This window comes from Rhinichthys klamathensis, unplaced genomic scaffold (genome assembly GCF_029890125.1).
Source record: "Rhinichthys klamathensis goyatoka isolate OS25496 unplaced genomic scaffold, OSU_Roscu_1.1 h1tg000204l_1, whole genome shotgun sequence".
NCBI classification, from domain to species: Eukaryota; Metazoa; Chordata; class Actinopteri; order Cypriniformes; family Leuciscidae; genus Rhinichthys; species Rhinichthys klamathensis.
The window spans coordinates 902,501-925,296 of NW_026606729.1; the positions used below are offsets into that span (position 1 = coordinate 902,501).

Sequence of the window (22,796 nt, forward strand, 5' to 3'; positions counted from 1 at the left end):
TCTGGCATCACGTGACCTCTGGCATCACGTGACCTCTGGCATCACATGACCTCTGGTATCACATGACCTCTGACATCACATGACCTCTGGCATCACGTGACCTCTGGCATCGCATGACCTCTGACATCACGTGACCTCTGGCATCATGTGACCTCTGGCATCACGTGACCTCTGGCATCACATGACCTCTGGTATCACATGACCTCTGACATCACATGACCTCTGGCATCACATGACCTCTGGCATCACATGACCTCTGGCATCACATGACCTCTGGTATCACGTGACCTCTGACATCACATGACCGGGAGATGATCGTGTGCAATCAATGCGTGTGTTTAACGATAGCGAATGGCGTTTTTAAACATATTACTTATCATTTTGCTGTCTGTTTATATAATATATATGTATAATGTTGTATATATACAACTGTTTTGGGTCGGTACGATTTAAAAAATAAACAAAATAATACTTTTATTCATCAAGGACACATTAAATAGATCAGAAGTGACAGTAAAATCAGTAATTCTTTAGTATGGGGAACATATTCACTATTAACTATGATTTTTACCTCAATAAACTCTTAATTACTGCTTATTAATAGTTAGTAATGTAGTTGTTAAGTTTATGTATTGTAGGATTAAAGAATGTAGAATATGATCATGCAGAATAAGGCATTAATATGTGCTTTATAAGTACTAATAAACAGCCAATATCCTAGTAATATGCATGATAATAGAGTTGAAGACTGGAGTAATGATGCTGAAAATACAGCTTTGATCACAGGAATAAATTACACTTTACTGTATATTCACATAGAAAACAGTTATTTTACATTACAATAACATTTCACTGTTTTTACTGTATTTTTGATCAAATAAACGCAGCTTTGGTGAGCAAATCTTACCGACCGATATATAAAAACGCCCAATTTTAAGTAGATTTTAAATAAATAACTACATTTTAAACTAGAAAGGCAACAATTGCAGTTTGTTGAACTAGTGGCTCACATTAAATATAAAGATAGATATTGAATGAAATGTAAAATATATGCATTTATAATAGCTATATTATACCAGTAAAGCATGCGAGATGCAGGTTTGGAGGAATGTATCAGACATCAGGGGTATTTTTGTGGATTGATACAGAATGATGATCTTCTCTTATTAGCGGTGAGAAAGAGTTGATATAGAGTCTTGTAGAGTCGCCTCCACTCGCGGCTTTAATCCGAGGTGCTCCTCTGAATCCCGACGGAGAGCGGCTCACAAACATCCCAGACATCCCAGGAATGAGGCCGACAGCCTCCGATTATGAGCATAACTCCAGCATTCATACGCAGCGCTCTGAGAGAGAACATCAGGAAGAGTTATGCCAACAAAACATTGATTAAATAAACTTTTCCAATACAGCTTTAATATCACAGTAAATTATATAAGTGCATTTTATACAGGTGTGTGTGTGCGTGTGTGTGTGTGTGTGTGTGTGTGTGTGTGTGCGTGTGTGTGTGTGTGTGTGTGTGTGTGTGTGTGTGTGTGTGTGTGTGTGTGTGTGTGTGTGTGTGTGTGTGTGTGCGTGTGTGTGTGTGTGTGTGTGTGTGTGTGTGTGTGTGTGTGTGTGTGTGTGTGTGTGTGTGTGTGTGTGTATACGCTGCCGTTGTAAAGTTTGGGATCGTAAGGTTTTTAATGTTTTTAAAAGAGTCTCTTCTGCTCACCAAGGCTGTGTTTATTTGATTATAAATAACAGTTTCAACATTGATAATAATCATAAATGTGTCTTGAGCATCAGATCCTCATATTAGAGTGATTTCTGAAGGATCATGTGACACTGAAGACTGGAGTAATGATGCTGAAAATTCAGCTTTGATCACAGGAATAAATGACACTTTACTGTATATTCACATAGAGAACAGCTGATTTACACTCTACACACACATCTATACCTCAGTTCTGTGATGTTGTATTCTCAGCACACTCGGCTCAGCTTGGGTTCAGCTGAAGAAAAGCCTGTCAGACGAGGCCGAAGTGCATCTCAAGTTCTCCTCTAAGGTAAAACTGAACACACACACACACACACACACACTCTCTCTCACACACATACACACACACACACACACTAGAGAGAGTTTTCCTGAGTCTCACAGCTGGACTGAAGGAATGCTTTACTCTCGCATGAATCTATGAGAGCAGATGTCACACACACACTACAGGTTACGCATCACTAACAGACGATACAAACTAAAACAACAAACCCTCTGGCGCTCGACGGCCATTTTTGACAGAAAAAGTTTATTTTTTTTTTTTTTTTTTTTTATTATTTTTTTACTTCATCGGAATTGTACGAAACTTGGTAAAGGTTTTGGCACTTGCTGTATGAACACACACACACATCATGGACATGATCTGAACAGGTGAAATGGTCCTGAAGCAACAGTCACACACACTTGTGCTCCTCGCGGTCAGGAATGACGCATTGGAAATGAATGGAGAGTTTCCTCTAGTGGAAGCGTGTGGAACTGCAGCCGAACACACTCTCACTGAACGCTCCTTTACTGAGAGATCAGACTCACATGCGGAACACACACTTGGTAGATTTATGGCTTTGGTTTACTTGCAGTTTTAGAGTAAAACGTGATAGATTTCATATTAAAAATTGAAATAGTATTTTTGTGCATTTTTAATAACAATACACTTAAAACTCTGTTACTTTTTTTAAGTTCCCTTTTTAAACCTTTTCTCACTTCAGCAATAATCTGCCGAGTGTCGTCTGTGAGAAGAGATCAAACTCCAGTCTGTCGCTCTAAAGCGTTCAAGATTTACCAGTTTAAGCTGGACATTACATTTTCAGGTCTAAGCTCAAAAAGTGAATAAATGGATTATAAATACAGCGTAAATATAATTTATTATAAAAAAATATGAAATAAAAAACATTATCAAACTAAAATAAAGTACATTCATTTCATTTAATAAAAAATCTGTCATTTTTGAGCGCCACGCGACGAGCACAGAGGGTTACGAGGGTCTTTCTCTCTCTCTAACACGGTCTCTGTGTGAAACCTCTTCAGCTCCAGAGTGAAGTGGAGAAACCTCTGCTGATATTTCGGGAGAACTTCAAGAAAGACATGAAGAAGTTTGACCACCACATGTGTGACCTGAGGAAGCAGCTGGCCGGCCGATACGCTGCCGTGGAGAAGGTATTACAGCATTCATATCTCTGTGTGTGAGTGAATATGTGGTGAGTTTAGACGATCCGCTCAGCTCTTCTAAAGGTACAGGGATGACCTCATGACCTTCTCGTGCAGCCGCTACTGAACGAGGCCCTTCAGCCGGCGCCGTCTCTTAAAGGGACAGTGCGCTCAATAATGCCTTCCCTCATCGGCGAACGCTATTGGTCCTCGCATGTCTTGTGATCAATCGCAGCGCGCCGACTTTGAATATACACCTGCAAATTTAGTACTATACTGTTTACAATTTGTAAATAAAGCAGAGATTATTGGAGTACGTTTTTATGGAAGCTTCTTTCTGACACGGAATTAAAAAAAGGTAATAGCCATGATCTCGCAATTCTGCATTTATCGCATTACTGATTTTTTTCTCACAATTCTGACTTTATTTCTCGTAATTCTGACTTTATTTCTCGCAATTCTGACTTTATTTCTCACAATTCTGACTTTATTTCTCACAATTCTGACTTTATTTCTCACAATTCTGACTTTATTTCTCGTAATTCTGACTTTATTTCTCGTAATTCTGACTTTATTTCTCGTAATTCTGACTTTATTTCTCACAATTCTGACTTTATTTCTCACAATTCTGACTTTATTTCTCGTAATTCTGACTTTATTTCTCGTAATTCTGACTTTATTTCTCACAATTCTGACTTTATTTCTCGTAATTCTGACTTTATTTCTCGCAATTCTGACTTTATTTCTCGCAATTCTGACTTTATTTCTCGTAATTCTGACTTTATTTCTCGCAATTCTGACTTTATTTTTCTCAAAAAGGTAATAGCCACGATCTCGCAATTCTGCATTTATCGCATTACTGATTTTTTTCTCACAATTCTGACTTTATTTCTCGTAATTCTGACTTTATTTCTCGCAATTCTGACTTTATTTCTCACAATTCTGACTTTATTTCTCACAATTCTGACTTTATTTCTCGTAATTCTGACTTTATTTCTCGTAATTCTGACTTTATTTCTCACAATTCTGACTTTATTTCTCACAATTCTGACTTTATTTCTCACAATTCTGACTTTATTTCTCACAATTCTGACTTTATTTCTCGTAATTCTGACTTTATTTCTCACAATTCTGACTTTATTTCTCGTAATTCTGACTTTATTTCTCGCAATTCTGACTTTATTTCTCACAATTCTGACTTTATTTCTCACAATTCTGACTTTATTTCTCACAATTCTGACTTTATTTCTCGTAATTCTGACTTTATTTCTCGTAATTCTGACTTTATTTCTCACAATTCTGACTTTATTTCTCACAATTCTGACTTTATTTCTCACAATTCTGACTTTATTTCTCGCAATTCTGACTTTATTTCTCGCAATTCTGACTTTATTTCTCACAATTCTGACTTTATTTCTCACAATTCTGACTTTATTTCTCACAATTCTGACTTTATTTCTCACAATTCTGACTTTATTTCTCGCAATTCTGACTTTATTTCTCACAATTCTGACTTTATTTCTCGTAATTCTGACTTTATTTCTCGTAATTCTGACTTTATTTCTCACAATTCTGACTTTATTTCTCGTAATTCTGACTTTATTTCTCGCAATTCTGACTTTATTTCTCACAATTCTGACTTTATTTCTCGTAATTCTGACTTTATTTCTCACAATTCTGACTTTATTTCTCGTAATTCTGACTTTATTTCTCGCAATTCTGACTTTATTTCTCACAATTCTGACTTTATTTCTCACAATTCTGACTTTATTTCTCACAATTCTGACTTTATTTCTCGTAATTCTGACTTTATTTCTCGTAATTCTGACTTTATTTCTCACAATTCTGACTTTATTTCTCACAATTCTGACTTTATTTCTCACAATTCTGACTTTATTTCTCGCAATTCTGACTTTATTTCTCGCAATTCTGACTTTATTTCTCACAATTCTGACTTTATTTCTCACAATTCTGACTTTATTTCTCACAATTCTGACTTTATTTCTCACAATTCTGACTTTATTTCTCGCAATTCTGACTTTATTTCTCACAATTCTGACTTTATTTCTCGTAATTCTGACTTTATTTCTCGTAATTCTGACTTTATTTCTCACAATTCTGACTTTATTTCTCGTAATTCTGACTTTATTTCTCACAATTCTGACTTTATTTCTCGTAATTCTGACTTTATTTCTCGTAATTCTGACTTTATTTCTCACAATTCTGACTTTATTTCTCGTAATTCTGACTTTATTTCTCGCAATTCTGACTTTATTTCTCGTAATTCAGACTTTATTTCTCGTAATTCTGACTTTATTTCTCGTAATTCTGACTTTATTTCTCGCAATTCTGACTTTATTTTTCTCAAAAAGGTAATAGCCATGATCTCGCAATTCTGCATTTATCGCATTACTGATTTTTTTCTCACAATTCTGACTTTATTTCTCGTAATTCTGACTTTATTTCTCGTAATTCTGACTTTATTTCTCACAATTCTGACTTTATTTCTCGTAATTCTGACTTTATTTCTCGTAATTCTGACTTTATTTCTCGTAATTCTGACTTTATTTCTCACAATTCTGACTTTATTTCTCGTAATTCTGACTTTATTTCTCGCAATTCTGACTTTATTTCTCGCAATTCTGACTTTATTTCTCGTAATTCTGACTTTATTTCTCGTAATTCTGACTTTATTTCTCGCAATTCTGACTTTTTCTCAAAAAGGTAATAGCCACGATCTCGCAATTCTGCATTTATCGCATTACTGATTTTTTTCTCACAATTCTGACTTTATTTCTCGTAATTCTGACTTTATTTCTCACAATTCTGACTTTATTTCTCACAATTCTGACTTTATTTCTCACAATTCTGACTTTATTTCTCACAATTCTGACTTTATTTCTCACAATTCTGACTTTATTTCTCACAATTCTGACTTTATTTCTCGCAATTCTGACTTTATTTCTCGCAATTCTGACTTTATTTCTCACAATTCTGACTATATTTCTCACAATTCTGACTTTATTTCTCGCAATTCTGACTTTATTTCTCGCAATTCTGACTTTATTTCTCACAATTCTGACTTTATTTCTCGTAATTCTGACTTTATTTCTCGTAATTCTGACTTTATTTCTCGCAATTCTGACTTTATTTCTCGCAATTCTGACTTTATTTCTCACAATTCTGACTTTATTTCTCGCAATTCTGACTTTATTTCTCGCAATTCTGACTTTATTTCTCACAATTCTGACTATATTTCTCACAATTCTGACTTTATTTCTCGCAATTCTGACTTTATTTCTCGCAATTCTGACTTTATTTCTCGCAATTCTGACTTTATTTCTCGTAATTCTGACTTTATTTCTCGTAATTCTGACTTTATTTCTCGCAATTCTGACTTTTTCTCAAAAAGCTAATAGCCACGATCTCGCAATTCTGCATTTATCGCATTACTGATTTTTTTCTCACAATTCTGACTTTATTTCTCGTAATTCTGACTTTATTTCTCACAATTCTGACTTTATTTCTCACAATTCTGACTTTATTTCTCACAATTCTGACTTTATTTCTCACAATTCTGACTTTATTTCTCACAATTCTGACTTTATTTCTCACAATTCTGACTTTATTTCTCGCAATTCTGACTTTATTTCTCGCAATTCTGACTTTATTTCTCACAATTCTGACTATATTTCTCACAATTCTGACTTTATTTCTCGCAATTCTGACTTTATTTCTCGCAATTCTGACTTTATTTCTCACAATTCTGACTTTATTTCTCGTAATTCTGACTTTATTTCTCGTAATTCTGACTTTATTTCTCGCAATTCTGACTTTATTTCTCGCAATTCTGACTTTATTTCTCACAATTCTGACTTTATTTCTCGTAATTCTGACTTTATTTCTCACAATTCTGACTTTATTTCTCGTAATTCTGACTTTATTTCTCGTAATTCTGACTTTATTTCTCACAATTCTGACTTTATTTCTCGTAATTCTGACTTTATTTCTCGCAATTCTGACTTTATTTCTCGTAATTCTGACTTTATTTCTCGCAATTCTGACTTTATTTCTCGCAATTCTGACTTTATTTCTCACAATTCTGACTTTATTTCTCACAATTCTGACTTTATTTCTCACAATTCTGACTTTATTTCTCACAATTCTGACTTTATTTCTCGTAATTCTGACTTTATTTCTCGTAATTCTGACTTTATTTCTCGCAATTCTGACTTTATTTCTCGCAATTCTGACTTTATTTCTCGTAATTCTGACTTTATTTCTCGTAATTCTGACTTTATTTCTCGTAATTCTGACTTTATTTTTCTCAAAAAGGTAATAGCCACGATCTCGCAATTCTGCATTTATCGCATTACTGATTTTTTCTCACAATTCTGACTTTATTTCTCGTAATTCTGACTTTATTTCTCGCAATTCTGACTTTATTTCTCACAATTCTGACTTTATTTCTCACAATTCTGACTTTATTTCTCGTAATTCTGACTTTATTTCTCGTAAATCTGACTTTATTTCTCACAATTCTGACTTTATTTCTCACAATTCTGACTTTATTTCTCGTAATTCTGACTTTATTTCTCGTAATTCTGACTTTATTTCTCACAATTCTGACTTTATTTCTCACAATTCTGACTTTATTTCTCGCAATTCTGACTTTATTTCTCGTAATTCTGACTTTATTTCTCGTAATTCTGACTTTATTTCTCGTAATTCTGACTTTATTTCTCGCAATTCTGACTTTATTTTTCTCAAAAAGGTAATAGCCATGATCTCGCAATTCTGCATTTATCGCATTACTGATTTTTTTCTCACAATTCTGACTTTATTTCTCGTAATTCTGACTTTATTTCTCGTAATTCTGACTTTATTTCTCACAATTCTGACTTTATTTCTCGTAATTCTGACTTTATTTCTCGTAATTCTGACTTTATTTCTCTAATTCTGACTTTATTTCTCACAATTCTGACTTTATTTCTCGTAATTCTGACTTTATTTCTCGCAATTCTGACTTTATTTCTCGCAATTCTGACTTTATTTCTCGTAATTCTGACTTTATTTCTCGTAATTCTGACTTTATTTCTCGCAATTCTGACTTTTTCTCAAAAAGGTAATAGCCACGATCTCGCAATTCTGCATTTATCGCATTACTGATTTTTTTCTCACAATTCTGACTTTATTTCTCGTAATTCTGACTTTATTTCTCACAATTCTGACTTTATTTCTCACAATTCTGACTTTATTTCTCACAATTCTGACTTTATTTCTCACAATTCTGACTTTATTTCTCACAATTCTGACTTTATTTCTCACAATTCTGACTTTATTTCTCGCAATTCTGACTTTATTTCTCGCAATTCTGACTTTATTTCTCACAATTCTGACTATATTTCTCACAATTCTGACTTTATTTCTCGCAATTCTGACTTTATTTCTCGCAATTCTGACTTTATTTCTCACAATTCTGACTTTATTTCTCGTAATTCTGACTTTATTTCTCGTAATTCTGACTTTATTTCTCGCAATTCTGACTTTATTTCTCGCAATTCTGACTTTATTTCTCACAATTCTGACTTTATTTCTCGTAATTCTGACTTTATTTCTCACAATTCTGACTTTATTTCTCGTAATTCTGACTTTATTTCTCGTAATTCTGACTTTATTTCTCACAATTCTGACTTTATTTCTCGTAATTCTGACTTTATTTCTCGCAATTCTGACTTTATTTCTCGTAATTCTGACTTTATTTCTCGCAATTCTGACTTTATTTCTCGCAATTCTGACTTAATTTCTCACAATTCTGACTTTATTTCTCACAATTCTGACTTTATTTCTCACAATTCTGACTTTATTTCTCACAATTCTGACTTTATTTCTCGTAATTCTGACTTTATTTCTCGTAATTCTGACTTTATTTCTCGCAATTCTGACTTTATTTCTCGCAATTCTGACTTTATTTCTCGTAATTCTGACTTTATTTCTCGTAATTCTGACTTTATTTCTCGTAATTCTGACTTTATTTTTCTCAAAAAGGTAATAGCCACGATCTCGCAATTCTGCATTTATCGCATTACTGATTTTTTCTCACAATTCTGACTTTATTTCTCGTAATTCTGACTTTATTTCTCGCAATTCTGACTTTATTTCTCACAATTCTGACTTTATTTCTCACAATTCTGACTTTATTTCTCGTAATTCTGACTTTATTTCTCGTAAATCTGACTTTATTTCTCACAATTCTGACTTTATTTCTCACAATTCTGACTTTATTTCTCGTAATTCTGACTTTATTTCTCGTAATTCTGACTTTATTTCTCACAATTCTGACTTTATTTCTCACAATTCTGACTTTATTTCTCACAATTCTGACTTTATTTCTCACAATTCTGACTTTATTTCTCGTAATTCTGACTTTATTTCTCGTAATTCTGACTTTATTTCTCACAATTCTGACTTTATTTCTCACAATTCTGACTTTTTTCGGACTTTATTTCTTGCAATTCTGACTTTATTTCTCACAATACTGACTTTATTTCTCACAATTCTGACTTTATTTCTCGTAATTCTGACTTTATTTCTCACAATTCTGACTTTATTTCTCACAATTCTGACTTTATTTCTCACAATTCTGACTTTATTTCTCGTAATTCTGACTTTATTTCTCGTAATTCTGACTTTATTTCTCACAATTCTGACTTTATTTCTCACAATTCTGACTTTATTTCTCACAATTCTGACTTTTTTCGGACTTTATTTCTCGCAATTTTGACTTTATTTCTCACAATTTTGACTTTATTTCTCACAATACTGACTTTATTTCTCACAATTCTGACTTTATTTCTCACAATTCTGACTTTATTTCTCACAATTCTGACTTTATTTCTCACAATTCTGACTTTATTTCTCACAATTCTGACTTTATTTCTCACAATTCTGACTATTTCTCACAATTCTGACTTTTTTCGGACTTTATTTCTTGCAATTCTGACTTTATTTCTCTCAATTCTGACTTTATTTCTCACAATTCTGACTTTATTTCTCACAATTCTGACTTTATTTCTCGTAATTCTGACTTTATTTCTCGTAATTCTGACTTTATTTCTCGTAATTCTGACTTTATTTCTCGCAATTCTGACTATTTTCTCGCAATTCTGACTTTATTTCTCGTAATTCTGACTTTATTTCTCGCAATTCTGACTTTATTTTTCTCAAAAAGGTAATAGCCACGATCTCGCAATTCTGCATTTATCGCATTACTGATTTTTTTCTCACAATTCTGACTTTATTTCTCGTAATTCTGACTTTATTTCTCGCAATTCTGACTTTATTTCTCACAATTCTGACTTTATTTCTCACAATTCTGACTTTATTTCTCGTAATTCTGACTTTATTTCTCGTAATTCTGACTTTATTTCTCACAATTCTGACTTTATTTCTCACAATTCTGACTTTATTTCTCACAATACTGACTTTATTTCTCACAATTCTGACTTTATTTCTCACAATTCTGACTTTATTTCTCGTAATTCTGACTTTATTTCTCGTAATTCTGACTTTATTTCTCGCAATTCTGACTTTTTTCAGACTTTATTTCTTGCAATTCTGACTTTATTTCTCACAATACTGACTTTATTTCTCACAATTCTGACTTTATTTCTCACAATTCTGACTTTATTTCTCGTAATTCTGACTTTATTTCTCGTAATTCTGACTTTATTTCTCGCAATTCTGACTTTTTTCGGACTTTATTTCTCGCAATTCTGACTTTATTTCTAACAATTCTGACTTTATTTCTCACAATTCTGACTTTATTTCTCACAATTCTGACTTTCTCACAATTCTGACTTTTTTCGGACTTTATTTCTTGCAATTCTGACTTTATTTCTCTCAATTCTGACTTTATTTCTCACAATTCTGACTTTATTCTGACTATTTCTTGCAATTCTGACTTTATTTCTCTCAATTCTGACTTTATTTCTCACAATTCTGACTTTATTTCTCTCAATTCTGACTTTATTTCTCACAATTCTGACTTTATTCTGACTATTTCTTGCAATTCTGACTTTATTTCTCACAATTCTGACTTTATTTCTCACAATTCTGACTTTATTCTGACTATTTCTTGCAATTCTGACTTTATTTCTCACAATTCCGACTTTATTTCTCACAATTCTGACTTTATTTCTCTCAATTTTGACTTTTTTCGGACTTTATTTCTTGCAATTCTGACTTTATTTCTCTCAATTCTGACTTTATTTCTCACAATTCTGACTTTATTCTGACTATTTCTTGCAATTCTGACTTTATTTCTCTCAATTCTGACTTTATTTCTCTCAATTCTGACTTTATTTCTCACAATTCTGACTTTATTTTGACTATTTCTTGCAATTCTGACTTTATTTCTCTCAATTCTGACTTTATTTCTCTCAATTCTGACTTTATTTCTCACAATTCTGACTTTATTCTGACTATTTCTTGCAATTCTGACTTTATTTCTCTCAATTCTGACTTTATTTCTCTCAATTCTGACTTTATTTCTCACAATTCTGACTTTATTTCTCACAATTCTGACTTTATTCTGACTATTTCTTGCAATTCTGACTTTATTTCTCACAATTTTGACTTTTTTCGGACTTTATTTCTTGCAATTCTGACTTTATTTCTCTCAATTCTGACTTTATTTCTCACAATTCTGACTTTATTTCTCACAATTCTGACTTTATTCTGACTATTTCTTGCAATTCTGACTTTATTTCTCTCAATTCTGACTTTATTTCTCTCAATTCTGACTTTATTTCTCACAATTCTGACTTTATTTCTCTCAATTCTGACTTTATTTCTCTCAATTCTGACTTTATTTCTCACAATTCTGACTTTATTTCTCACAATTCTGACTTTATTCTGACTATTTCTTGCAATTCTGACTTTATTTCTCACAATTCTGACTTTATTTCTCACAATTCTGACTTTATTCTGACTATTTCTTGCAATTCTGACTTTATTTCTCACAATTCCGACTTTATTTCTCTCAATTTTGACTTTTTTCGGACTTTATTTCTTGCAATTCTGTCTTTATTTCTCTCAATTCTGACTTTATTTCTCACAATTCTGACTTTATTTCTCTCAATTCTGACTTTATTTCTCTCAATTCTGACTTTATTTCTCACAATTCTGACTTTATTTCTCACAATTCTGACTTTATTCTGACTATTTCTTGCAATTCTGACTTTATTTCTCACAATTCTGACTTTATTTCTCACAATTCTGACTTTATTCTGACTATTTCTTGCAATTCTGACTTTATTTCTCACAATTCTGACTTTATTTCTCTCAATTTTGACTTTTTTCGGACTTTATTTCTTGCAATTCTGACTTTATTTCTCACAATTCCGACTTTATTTCTCACAATTCTGACTTTATTTCTCTCAATTTTGACTTTTTTCGGACTTTATTTCTTGCAATTCTGACTTTATTTCTCACAATTCTGACTTTTTTCGGACTTTATTTCTTGCAATTCTGACTTTATTTCTCACAGTTTTGACTTTATCACTGGCAATTTCCTTTTAATTTTTATTCTGTGGTGGAAACAAGCTTCCATGCGTTTTACAAGAAAACACAATTATACTTAATGTCAGATTTAACTGGCCGTGTTTCTGTGCAGTGATCAGTGTTTCCAGCGTTTGACGTGAGCCGAGAAACTAGACTGAACCCTTTCAGAAACAGCATAATGTAAAGAACGGATATGAATTGAATTGTCCAGATTTGAATATGCCACTGTTAGGAGGATATTGAATTATCAGGTTAATTTATCATCAGAAATGAAGCAGAAAAGATATTTATCTGTGAAGTTCCTTAACCGTCCACATCATCGTACAACGACAGGTTTAATTTATTCCAGAGCGTCTGGATCTCGACGTGCGATGCCAGATGTCTCTGAACATCTGTAGATGCCGTATGAATAAAACACATCTCATCTCTCATATTCTTCGTGCTTTATAAGGCCCGTAAAGCGCTCTCCGATCGGCAGAAGGATCTAGAAGTGAAGACCCAGCAGCTGGAGATCAAACTCAGCAGTAAAATGGAGGAGGACATCAAGAAAGCGCGCAGAAAATCCACACAGGCCGGTCAGTTTCTTCATCAACACCACAAACCTCACATCTGGCCAACCAATCACAGTGAAGGACACAACTATCACATGACCCGCTTCCTTATATGCGGCCTTTACAGTGCCATCCCTGTGAAGAGGGATCCGGTCACTTACTTAAAAACTTAATGCTTAATTGAAGAAAGTTAAGTTATGATAAGTTTAATTAAGTTTTGTGAACTTGACAATTCCACATTATTTAATTTTTTTGATTAAGCATGAAGTTTATTTACTTAATAATTTAAGTCAACTGATCCCTCTTTACAGTGTTTACAATGTTTATCTTTGAGGGAAATGTCTACATTTTCACATACTATTTCTAAACTAGAACGCTCATCAAGTGTATACTGAGAGTGTTCAGGAAGTAGAAAGCAAACATTCTATTGTGAACAGAACACCGCCATCCTCGAGTCGGAGAGGAAAGTGTGTGTTCGCTGACATCTAGTGTCAGACTGTGGTAACGCTGTTATAGAGAAGTGTGTAATGCAGTTCTGTTCTGCATAAATGTGATAACCTTGATGAGTGTGTGTGTGTGTGTGTGTGTGTGTGTGATAACCTTGATGAGTGTGTGTGTGTGTGTGTGTGTGTGTGTGTGTGTGTGTGTGTGTGTGTGTGTGTGTGTGTGTGATAACCTTGATGAGTGTGTGTGTGTGTGTGAGTGTGTGTGTGTGTGTGTGTGTGTGTGTGTGTGTGTGTGTGTGATAACCTTGATGAGTGTGTGTGTGTGTGTGTGTGTGTGTGTGTGTGTGTGTGTGTGTGTGTGTGTGTGTGTGTGTGTGTGTGTGTGTGTGTGATAACCTTGATGAGTGTGTGTGTAATAACCTTGACGAGTGTGTAACTCCTGCTCTGATCTCAGGAGACGAGCTGATGCGATGTGTCGACCTCTACAATCAGTCCCAGTCCAAGTGGTTTGAGGAGATGGTCACCAGCAGCCTGGTAAGACTGAGAAACACACACACACTGAACACACACACACATCTGTGATGCAGATCCTCACAGACACACTGAACACACACACACTTCTGACTGAAGTGATCTGTTTAGTTATGTTTAATGTTTCTGAATTAAAGTGTCAAATAAAGCAAATAATAGAGATTCTCTCAGATCATGATGTAATAATTGTATGGGTTAGAGTTGGGTTTTGGGGTAATGGTTGGGCTAGAGTTAAAGTTAACAGTGTAACTACACATGTTAAAGAGGACCTATGATTCAGTGTGTGTGATGTTGCTGTGTGATCATGAAGAAGCTCCAGTTCTTCTCTATATCAGAGTCAGTGTTTCTGAACTCCTGAAACACCTCCATTGTAGTCTTGAGTTTCTCCCGGGAACGAACACGTCTCAATATTCCTCATTATAATAATTAATGTGCAGAATAAAGGGGCGGGGCCTGGTTGAGTTAGTAGTGTGTTGAAACTGGCGGTTATGGAAAGGGGCGGGACATTTTACAAACATGGCGGGTTTGTAACTCATTAGCATAATGCCCGCCTCTGGCCTTGATTGGCTGAGCAGCGTCTCTTAGCTCCGCCCTCAAACACTGTAGTGTATCTGAGACTGGGAGAGTTCGGCTCGTGTTGTTCGTGTCGAGAAGACGCTGTTTTCTGAGATTGAGACGGTGAAACCCACGCCATCGTTACTGTTCGTATCACTGTGATCAAGAGCTGAGATTCAGATATGATAATGAGCGTTCTGACCAATCAGAGCAGAGCAGCTCTCAGAGAGGCGGGGCTTAGAGAGACTGAGTCTTCGATGGAAGCGTTTCAGACACTGAGAGGAAAGAGCTGAAGCTGCAGTGGAGATTATGAGGAAATCAGTGTTTCTGAGCTGGAATGATGTAAACCTGTTAGAGGAGACGCTAAAACAACATTAGGAACGTTTAAAATAGCATCAGAGGCGGTTTAAAATGGAACAACATGTATGTACACAAGGTTTTGATCCACTTCAAATGGTATTAGGTTGCCTTACTAAAGTAAATTGAATCAAATGGTTAATTCATCAAAGTTATACATGAATTTTGAAGCCGTTCTTGTCTAAGGACAACTTTGATGAACTTTTTAGATGCACTTCACATGTTGACGAGTGTGTGTAATTGTATAATGTTGTGTGTTGGTCAGGAGCTGGAGCGTCTGGAGGTGGAGCGCGTGGAGATGATCAGACAACATCTGTGTCAGTACACAACGCTACGCCACGAGACCGACATGTTCAACCAGGGCGTGAGTGCAGACACACACGTTCACACACGTTCACACACATTCAGGAGGTCTAATGCAGATCAAGAGGAATAACCAGTGTATGTAACTCATCACAAGTAACTTGAGTTACGTAATCAGATTACTTTTCTTAAAAAAAGTAACTAAGTAATGCAATTAGTTTGCATTAGTTACTTTTTAAGAGAGTAATGCAATATTGTAATTCATTTCTTTTCAAAGTAAGTCTCCTTCATTTATACAGCGCTTTAACAGTATAGAGTTTCACAGCAGCTTTACAGTGATAACAGGAGATTACAGTAACAGTGTGTTTAGGCTTTACAGCAGCTCTAGAATAAAGTTATTGTCCAGATAAAGTTAGTGTTGATTGATTCACTTCTGTAATATTGATGGTTAATTTGATTAATTCACATGTAATAACACCGTGGCGTTCCACATCCAGACTGTAGAGCCGGTGGATAAACTCCTGCGGAGCGTCGATCCCGCCAGAGACCGAGAACTGTGGGTGAAAGAACACAAAACAGGAGAGCTGAGGCCGGCCGACATGGAGGTCTGAGGATATCCAGAGAGAGAGAGAGAGATAACACTGCAGATCGACTCAGCGGAGAGAGAGGACCGGCCGAGCTACAGCCGAAACAAGAGGACGATCACGTCTCTAACCCAGCGGAGGCTCGAGGAGAACAAGTGTAAATATCTGTATCAGGACTTCACTCAGGAGAACCGATGTGTCTGTCAGGATCTACTGATGCAATCACAACATTAGCATTGAACAGTGTCTGATCTGTTCGGAACAGAACTAATATATAAATGCTGCTACTGATTTAATTCTGTGACTAATCAAAGCCATCGCTTCCAGTTGACATGAACTGCACATCTATAACTCGCATAATGCCATGACATATTCAAAACAGTGAGAATGCAGATTTGATGAGGATTTGAGGAGTTGTAAAGTGGGATTTCCCAGGACGGACGTGGAAAAGGAAAGCGGATCCAGAAGTGGAGCGACTCATTACACTTTGATGAATTGATACTTTTGTCCTTTGTTGTAATAACTGTATGAATCATTCACAGTAAGACCAGAAACATGGATTAACCAGTAAAGTGTTGATTTCATGATGCAGCTTTTGCAGGAAATATGAACGAACAATCGTTCCCACCACGGAATAAAACATGATATTGCAATGTTTTATATCACAATTCTGACTTTTCTTGCGATTCCGCCATTAGAATGGCGAGATATAAACTCAGAATTACAAGCAAAAAAAAGTCTGAATTGTGTGACAAAAACTCAAGATATAAAGTCGGAACTGTGAGTTTATATCTAGCAATTCTGACTTTTTTTACTCAGAATTGTGAGTTATAAACTTTTAAAAGTTATTGCAGTCAGAATATCGAGATATAAAGTCAGAATTGCAAGAAATAAAGTCAGAATTCAGAGAAATGAAATCAGAATATCGAGATATAAAGTCAGAACTGTGAGTTTATCTTACAATTCTGACTTTTTTACTCAGAATTGTGAGTTATAAACTTTTAAGTTATTGCAGTCAGAATATCGAGATATAAAGTCAGAATTACGAAAAATAAAGTCAGAATTACGAAAAATAAAGTCAGAATTACGAAAAATAAAGTCAGAATTACGAGAAATAGTCAGAATTGCGAAATAAAGTCAGAATTGCGAAATAAAGTCAGAATTACGAGAAATAAAGTCAGAATTGCGAAATAGTCAGAATTGTGAGAAATAGTCAGAATTACGAGAAATATAGTCAGAATTACGAGAAATAAGTCAGAATTGCGAAATAAAGTCAGAATTACGAGAAATAAAGTCAGAATTGCGAAAAATAAAGTCAGAATAGCGAGAAAGTCAGAATTGTGAGAAATAAGTCAGAATTACGAGAAATAAAGTCAGAATTACGAGAAATAAAGTCAGAATTACGAGAAATAAAGTCAGAATTACGAAAAATAACGTCAGAATTACGAAAAATAAAGTCAGAATTGAGAGAAATAAAGTCAGAATTGTGAGAAATAAAGTCAGAATTACGAGAAATAAAGTCAGAATAGCGAGAAAAAGTCAGAAGTGTTAGAAATAGTCAGAATTATGAGAAATAGTCAGAATTGCGAAATAAAGTCAGAATAGCGAGAAAAAGTCAGAAGTGTTAGAAATAGTCAGAATTATGAGAAATAGTCAGAATTGCGAAATAAAGTCAGAATAGCGAGAAATAAAGTCAGAATTATGAGAAATAAAGTCAGAATTACGAAAAATAACGTCAGAATTGTGAGAAATAAGTCAGAATTGAGAGAAATAAAGTCAGAATTGTGAGAAATAAAGTCAGAATTACGAGAAATAAAGTCAGAATAGCGAGAAAAAGTCCGAAGTGTTAGAAATAGTCAGAATTATGAGAAATAGTCAGAATTGCGAAATAAAGTCAGAATAGCGAGAAATAAAGTCAGAATTATGAGAAATAAAGTCAGAATTACGAGAAAAAGTCAGAAGTGTGAGAAATAGTCAGAATTGCGAAATAAAGTCAGAATTACGAGAAATAAAGTCAGAATTACGAGAAATAAAGTCAGAAGTCAGAATTACGAGAAATAAAGTCAGAATTACGAGAAATAAAGTCAGAAGTCAGAATTACGAGAAATAAAGTCAGAATTGTGAGAAATAAAGTCAGAATTACAAGATATAGTCAGAATTGTGAGAAATAAATTCTGAATTGGAAATAGTCAGAATTACGAAAAATAAAGTCATAATAGCGAGAAATAAAGTCAGAATTGCGCAACAATTTTTATTTTGCCTTTTTATTCGTAGGAAGCAACATTGGATATTACAGAAGAAAGGTGAAACTCTCCGCATATCTATATCTGTAGATTAATATCAGCTCCACACTGCCATAACCGTCTCAGGTTCACATCAATGAACAAACACACAATCACACCAGGACTTTTATTTTCTGTTCGTTCGCTCAGATTTACAGAAGTCTCAAACACTCATTAATATAGTTTCCCCCAAACGATCCGTATATAGTCCGAGACACAGATAATATTTGGAAATAATTCTGCACAATGCTTATTTTTATACCAAATCAATTAACAACTTTTGTAAATGATCTTCAAGTGGTTTAAACTGGATTTCACTCGAGGTACATCTCCATTACTGGCGCTCTCTTAAACATGCGTGTGAATGAAGAACTGCTGAATATCATCCAGTTATTATGTTTTCTGTAATATAAATGACGTTAAATGTAATGTTTTACTAAATAGGATTTATAGTTTGCTATATTTATGTAGCTGTCATCAGTTGGTATCTCAATAAATACAAAACTAATGCAAACATGACGCTATTGAGCAAGGAAATAATAAAGTATATATACTGTATATCCATTCTATGCATTTCTCATGTTTTGTCAGGATATTCAATTTGATTTTTATGAAAGCTTGTTTCTGCCATGGAATAAAAAATTAAAACATTTTCTTAGTGCAACTTTTGGAAACACTTTATTTTACCGTGTCTTTGTTACACATATTGCATGTACTTACTGTAGTTATAACAGTAAATTATGGAGAATTACATGCAACTAACTCTAATCCTATAGTAAGTACATGTTGTGAATTTATATTACTGTAAAATTACACTGTATTAAGGAAGTGTAACAACGTTTTATCTCACAACTCACATTTTCTTTAAAATTGTGAGATATAACCTTGACATTCTGAGAGCAATTGTAGTCACACTTGTAATGTTTTATTCTGTGGCGGACACGAGCTTCCATACAAGTGAAACTGAACTTTGATTAAAACTTATTTGTCTTGTTTTCAGTGTGTAGAATTGAAGCTGTTTAACTGCTATAAACACTCGACCCTTACATGTAATCAAGAATATTACGGCAACATTACTAACAGTTTATTGATATCAAATGTAATTCTGAACAGATACTTGTGATAAAAAGATTTATACGTTTAGATAAACTGGTCACACTTTACAGTAAGGTTCATTAGTTAACACCAGGTAATGTATAAACTAACATGAACTAACATGAGCAATACATTTGTACAGTATTTATTAATCTTTGTTAATGTTAGTTAATAATAATCCAGCTGTTCATTGTTTGTTCATGTTAGTTCACAGTGCAGTAACTAATGTTAACTAATACAACCTTTGATTTTAATAACGTATTAGTAAATGTTGAAATTAATATGAACTAAGATTAATAAATGCTGTAGAAGTATTGTTCATTATTAGCTCATGTTAACTAATGAGCCTTATTGTAAAGTGTTACTGAAAAACCAGCTGGACTGAAGACTCAGATCTAGTCGATCATCAGTTTCTTCATCGAGTTCAAGTACGTGGGAATGAGAGAGTTGAGGGACTCGTCGTCATCCGTGACCTTCTGACCTCTGCCCTCTGACCCCACTGACCCGGGTGACCTCACCAGCGCTGGATAGGGTGTGCTGTAACCCTGAGAGACGAGAGAGTAGAGCGTTACACTCACACACACACACACTCACTCTCTTACTCTCTCACTCTCTCACTCACCTCACACTCTCTCACTCAATCACACACTCTCACTCACTCACACACACACACACACTCACGGATGAGTAGCCCTTCCCGAAGCTCCCGCTCCTCTTGCTCCTGATCTTAGTGAGTGCAGACTCTGCGATGTCGGCTCGCTCTTCTGCGTCGTCGAGCTCGTGAACCGTCTTCCTGTATTTCACCAGGTGAACATTCGCCTGCTCCTCCTATTCCAGGACACACACTTCAGATTAGTGCTGGTTACGTTCTCCTCCCAGTCTAGGGGTCAGGAGGGGAGGTAACAGTGCTGGTTTATGCTGGTTAGTGCTGGTTTATGCTGGTTAGTGCTGGTTAATGCTGGTTAGTGCTGGTTTATGCTGGTTTATGCTGGTTAGTGCTGGTTTATGCTGGTTAATGCTGGTTAGTGCTGGTTTATGCTGGTTAGTGCTGGTTTATGCTGGTTAGTGCTGGTTAATGCTGGTTAGTGCTGGTTAGTGCTGGTTTATGCTGGTTAGTGCTGGTTAATGCTGGTTAGTGCTGGTTAGTGCTGGTTTATGCTGGTTAGTGCTGGTTTATGCTGGTTAGTGCTGGTTAATGCTGGTTAGTGCTGGTTAGTGCTGGTTTATGCTGGTTAGTGCTGGTTTGTGCTGGTTAGTGCTGGTTAATGCTGGTTAATGCTGGTTTATGCTGGTTTATGCTGGTTAGTGCTGGTTAATGCTGGTTTATGCTGGTTAGTGCTGGTTAGTGCTGGTTAGTGCTGGTTAGTGCTGGTTTATGCTGGTTAGTGCTGGTTAGTGCTGGTTTATGCTGGTTTATGCTGGTTAGTGCTGGTTAGTGCTAGTTTATGCTGGTTAGTGCTGGTTAGTGCTGGTTAGTGCTGGTTAGTGCTGGTTTATGCTGGTTAGTGCTGGTTTATGCTGGTTAGTGCTGGTTTATACTGGTTAGTGCTGGTTTATGCTGGTTTATGCTGGTTAGTGCTGGTTTAAGCTGGTTAGTGCTGGTTTATGCTGGTTAGTGCTGGTTTATGCTGGTTAGTGCTGGTTAATGCTGGTTAGTGCTGGTTAGTGCTGGTTTATGCTGGTTAGTGCTGGTTTGTGCTGGTTAGTGCTGGTTAGTGCTGGTTAGTGCTGGTTTGTGCTGGTTAGTGCTGGTTAGTGCTGGTTAATGCTGGTTAGTGCTGGTTAGTGCTGGTTTATGCTGGTTAGTGCTGGTTTATGCTGGTTAGTGCTGGTTTATACTGGTTAGTGCTGGTTTATGCTGGTTTATGCTGGTTAGTGCTGGTTTATGCTGGTTAGTGCTGGTTTATGCTGGTTAGTGCTGGTTTATGCTGGTTAGTGCTGGCTTTGCAGGAAGTTTGTGGGTCCATCAGCTTGAGTAGAACGAGCCGCGAGTGAAGCGTGTGTGTCTACACCAGCACTGACCAGCATAAACCAGCACGGACCAGCATAAAGCACAGGTAACAGGCAGAGTCCTACCGCCTCCTCCACTTGTCTCTTGTAGGCCCTCATCTTCATCTGCAGTCTCTCCACCAGCTCCTGCATCCTCTGCTGGTTCTTCTGGTCCTCCTCGGTCTGGAAGAGCAGCTCCTTCAGGCGTCGCTCGTTCTTGCGCAGGTTCTTCAGCGTCTCGGCGTGTTTCTTCTGCTCGGTATCCAGCTCCAGCTCCAGCTCCTTCACCTGCACGTGTGATTCAACGCACCGCACACACAGAGAGAACACTGACACATCACTCATTAAACATGCTATTGCTCAGAGCTCATTTATGTTTATTCAGAATACATTAACTACTGCTCATTTATACCACTTGAAATGCTGAAAGAAATTAAAGCCCATTTTCGCAACAAAAGGAAAAGAAAATCTTCTAAAATCTTCTAAATTATGAGTTAAAAGTCATTATTAACTAAATAAAACGTATTTATCATAACCTCGCTTTGTTCCCAAATTTGCCCCACTGCAGGTACGCCTGTAGTCCCTCTGGTCCCGCTGGATCGGTCGCTGGGAGCCTGGCTAGCGTTTCCCAGCCCCTCTCGCTGGCTCATTCGGACTATCAGGCTCGGCTGGCATCCCCCCAAATTCAGGGGCATCCATTTTACATCTGTGAGAATGTCAGATGCCCCTGTCTTGCGTGCGGAGACCGCAGTGCTACTGGCGAAGGACGGGATAGAGCCGGTCCCTCCAGCCGATATGAGGTCAGGGTTTTACAGCCCGGCGGTGGGTTACGGCCAATCTCGGACCTGCGAGTCCTGAATTGGAACCTTTACAGGCTACCGTTTAAGATGTTAGCGCAGAAATGCATTTTTCAAGATTGGTTTGCAGCAATCGACCTGAAGGATGCGTACTTTCATGTCTTGATTCTCCCTCGACACAGGCCATTTCATATCAGTACAAGCTCCTGCCCTTCGGCCTGTCCCTGTCTCCCCATGTCTTCGCGAAAGTCAAGGAGGCGGCCCTTGGTCCCCTGAGAGAACACAGCGGTTGCATTCTCAACTATCTCGACGATTGGCTTATTCTAGCACAGTCTAGCACATGGTGCTCAGTCACCTCAGCCGGTTGGATCTTTGGGTCAACTGGGAAAAGAGCAATCTCGCCCCCGTGCAGAGGATCTCTCAACTTGGTATGAAGTTGGACTCGGTCACACAGTCGGCCCACCTCACAGAAGAGCGTGTCCAGTCAGTGTTGAACTGCCTGAATTCGTTCAAAAGGCAGGACAGTCGCCCCACTGAAGTTATTTCAGAGGCTCCTGGGGC

General features: G+C 36.1%; 2 protein-coding genes across 6 annotated transcripts in view; one reads left to right on the plus strand and one right to left on the minus strand.

Moving 5' to 3' along the window:
* Positions 1-16,720, plus strand: part of gas7b (growth arrest-specific 7b) — a 62,513-nt gene extending 45,793 nt beyond the window's left edge. For all 3 annotated transcript variants that reach the window (XM_056263256.1, XM_056263255.1, XM_056263257.1), the window contains 6 exons: positions 1,967-2,045; positions 3,062-3,190; positions 13,197-13,320; positions 14,197-14,276; positions 15,451-15,549; positions 15,986-16,720. In XM_056263256.1, coding sequence (XP_056119231.1) covers positions 1,967-2,045; positions 3,062-3,190; positions 13,197-13,320; positions 14,197-14,276; positions 15,451-15,549; positions 15,986-16,099 — 625 coding nt within the window. In that variant the 3' untranslated portion in view covers positions 16,100-16,720. The remainder of the gene's footprint in view (positions 1-1,966; positions 2,046-3,061; positions 3,191-13,196; positions 13,321-14,196; positions 14,277-15,450; positions 15,550-15,985) is intronic.
* Positions 1-22,796, minus strand: part of LOC130096656 (putative uncharacterized protein MYH16) — a 329,204-nt gene that overhangs the window by 291,754 nt on the left and 14,654 nt on the right. Inside the window, exons 7-9 of one of the 3 annotated variants that reach the window (XM_056263253.1) lie at positions 21,526-21,726; positions 20,125-20,277; positions 19,823-19,994 (exon numbers count right to left, since the gene is read on the minus strand). In XM_056263253.1, coding sequence (XP_056119228.1) covers positions 19,845-19,994; positions 20,125-20,277; positions 21,526-21,726 — 504 coding nt within the window. In that variant the 3' untranslated portion in view covers positions 19,823-19,844. Of the gene's footprint in view, positions 1-19,577; positions 19,995-20,124; positions 20,278-21,525; positions 21,727-22,796 lie in introns of those variants that run through there. The other 2 variants (XM_056263252.1, XM_056263254.1) reach the window with 2 other exon arrangements.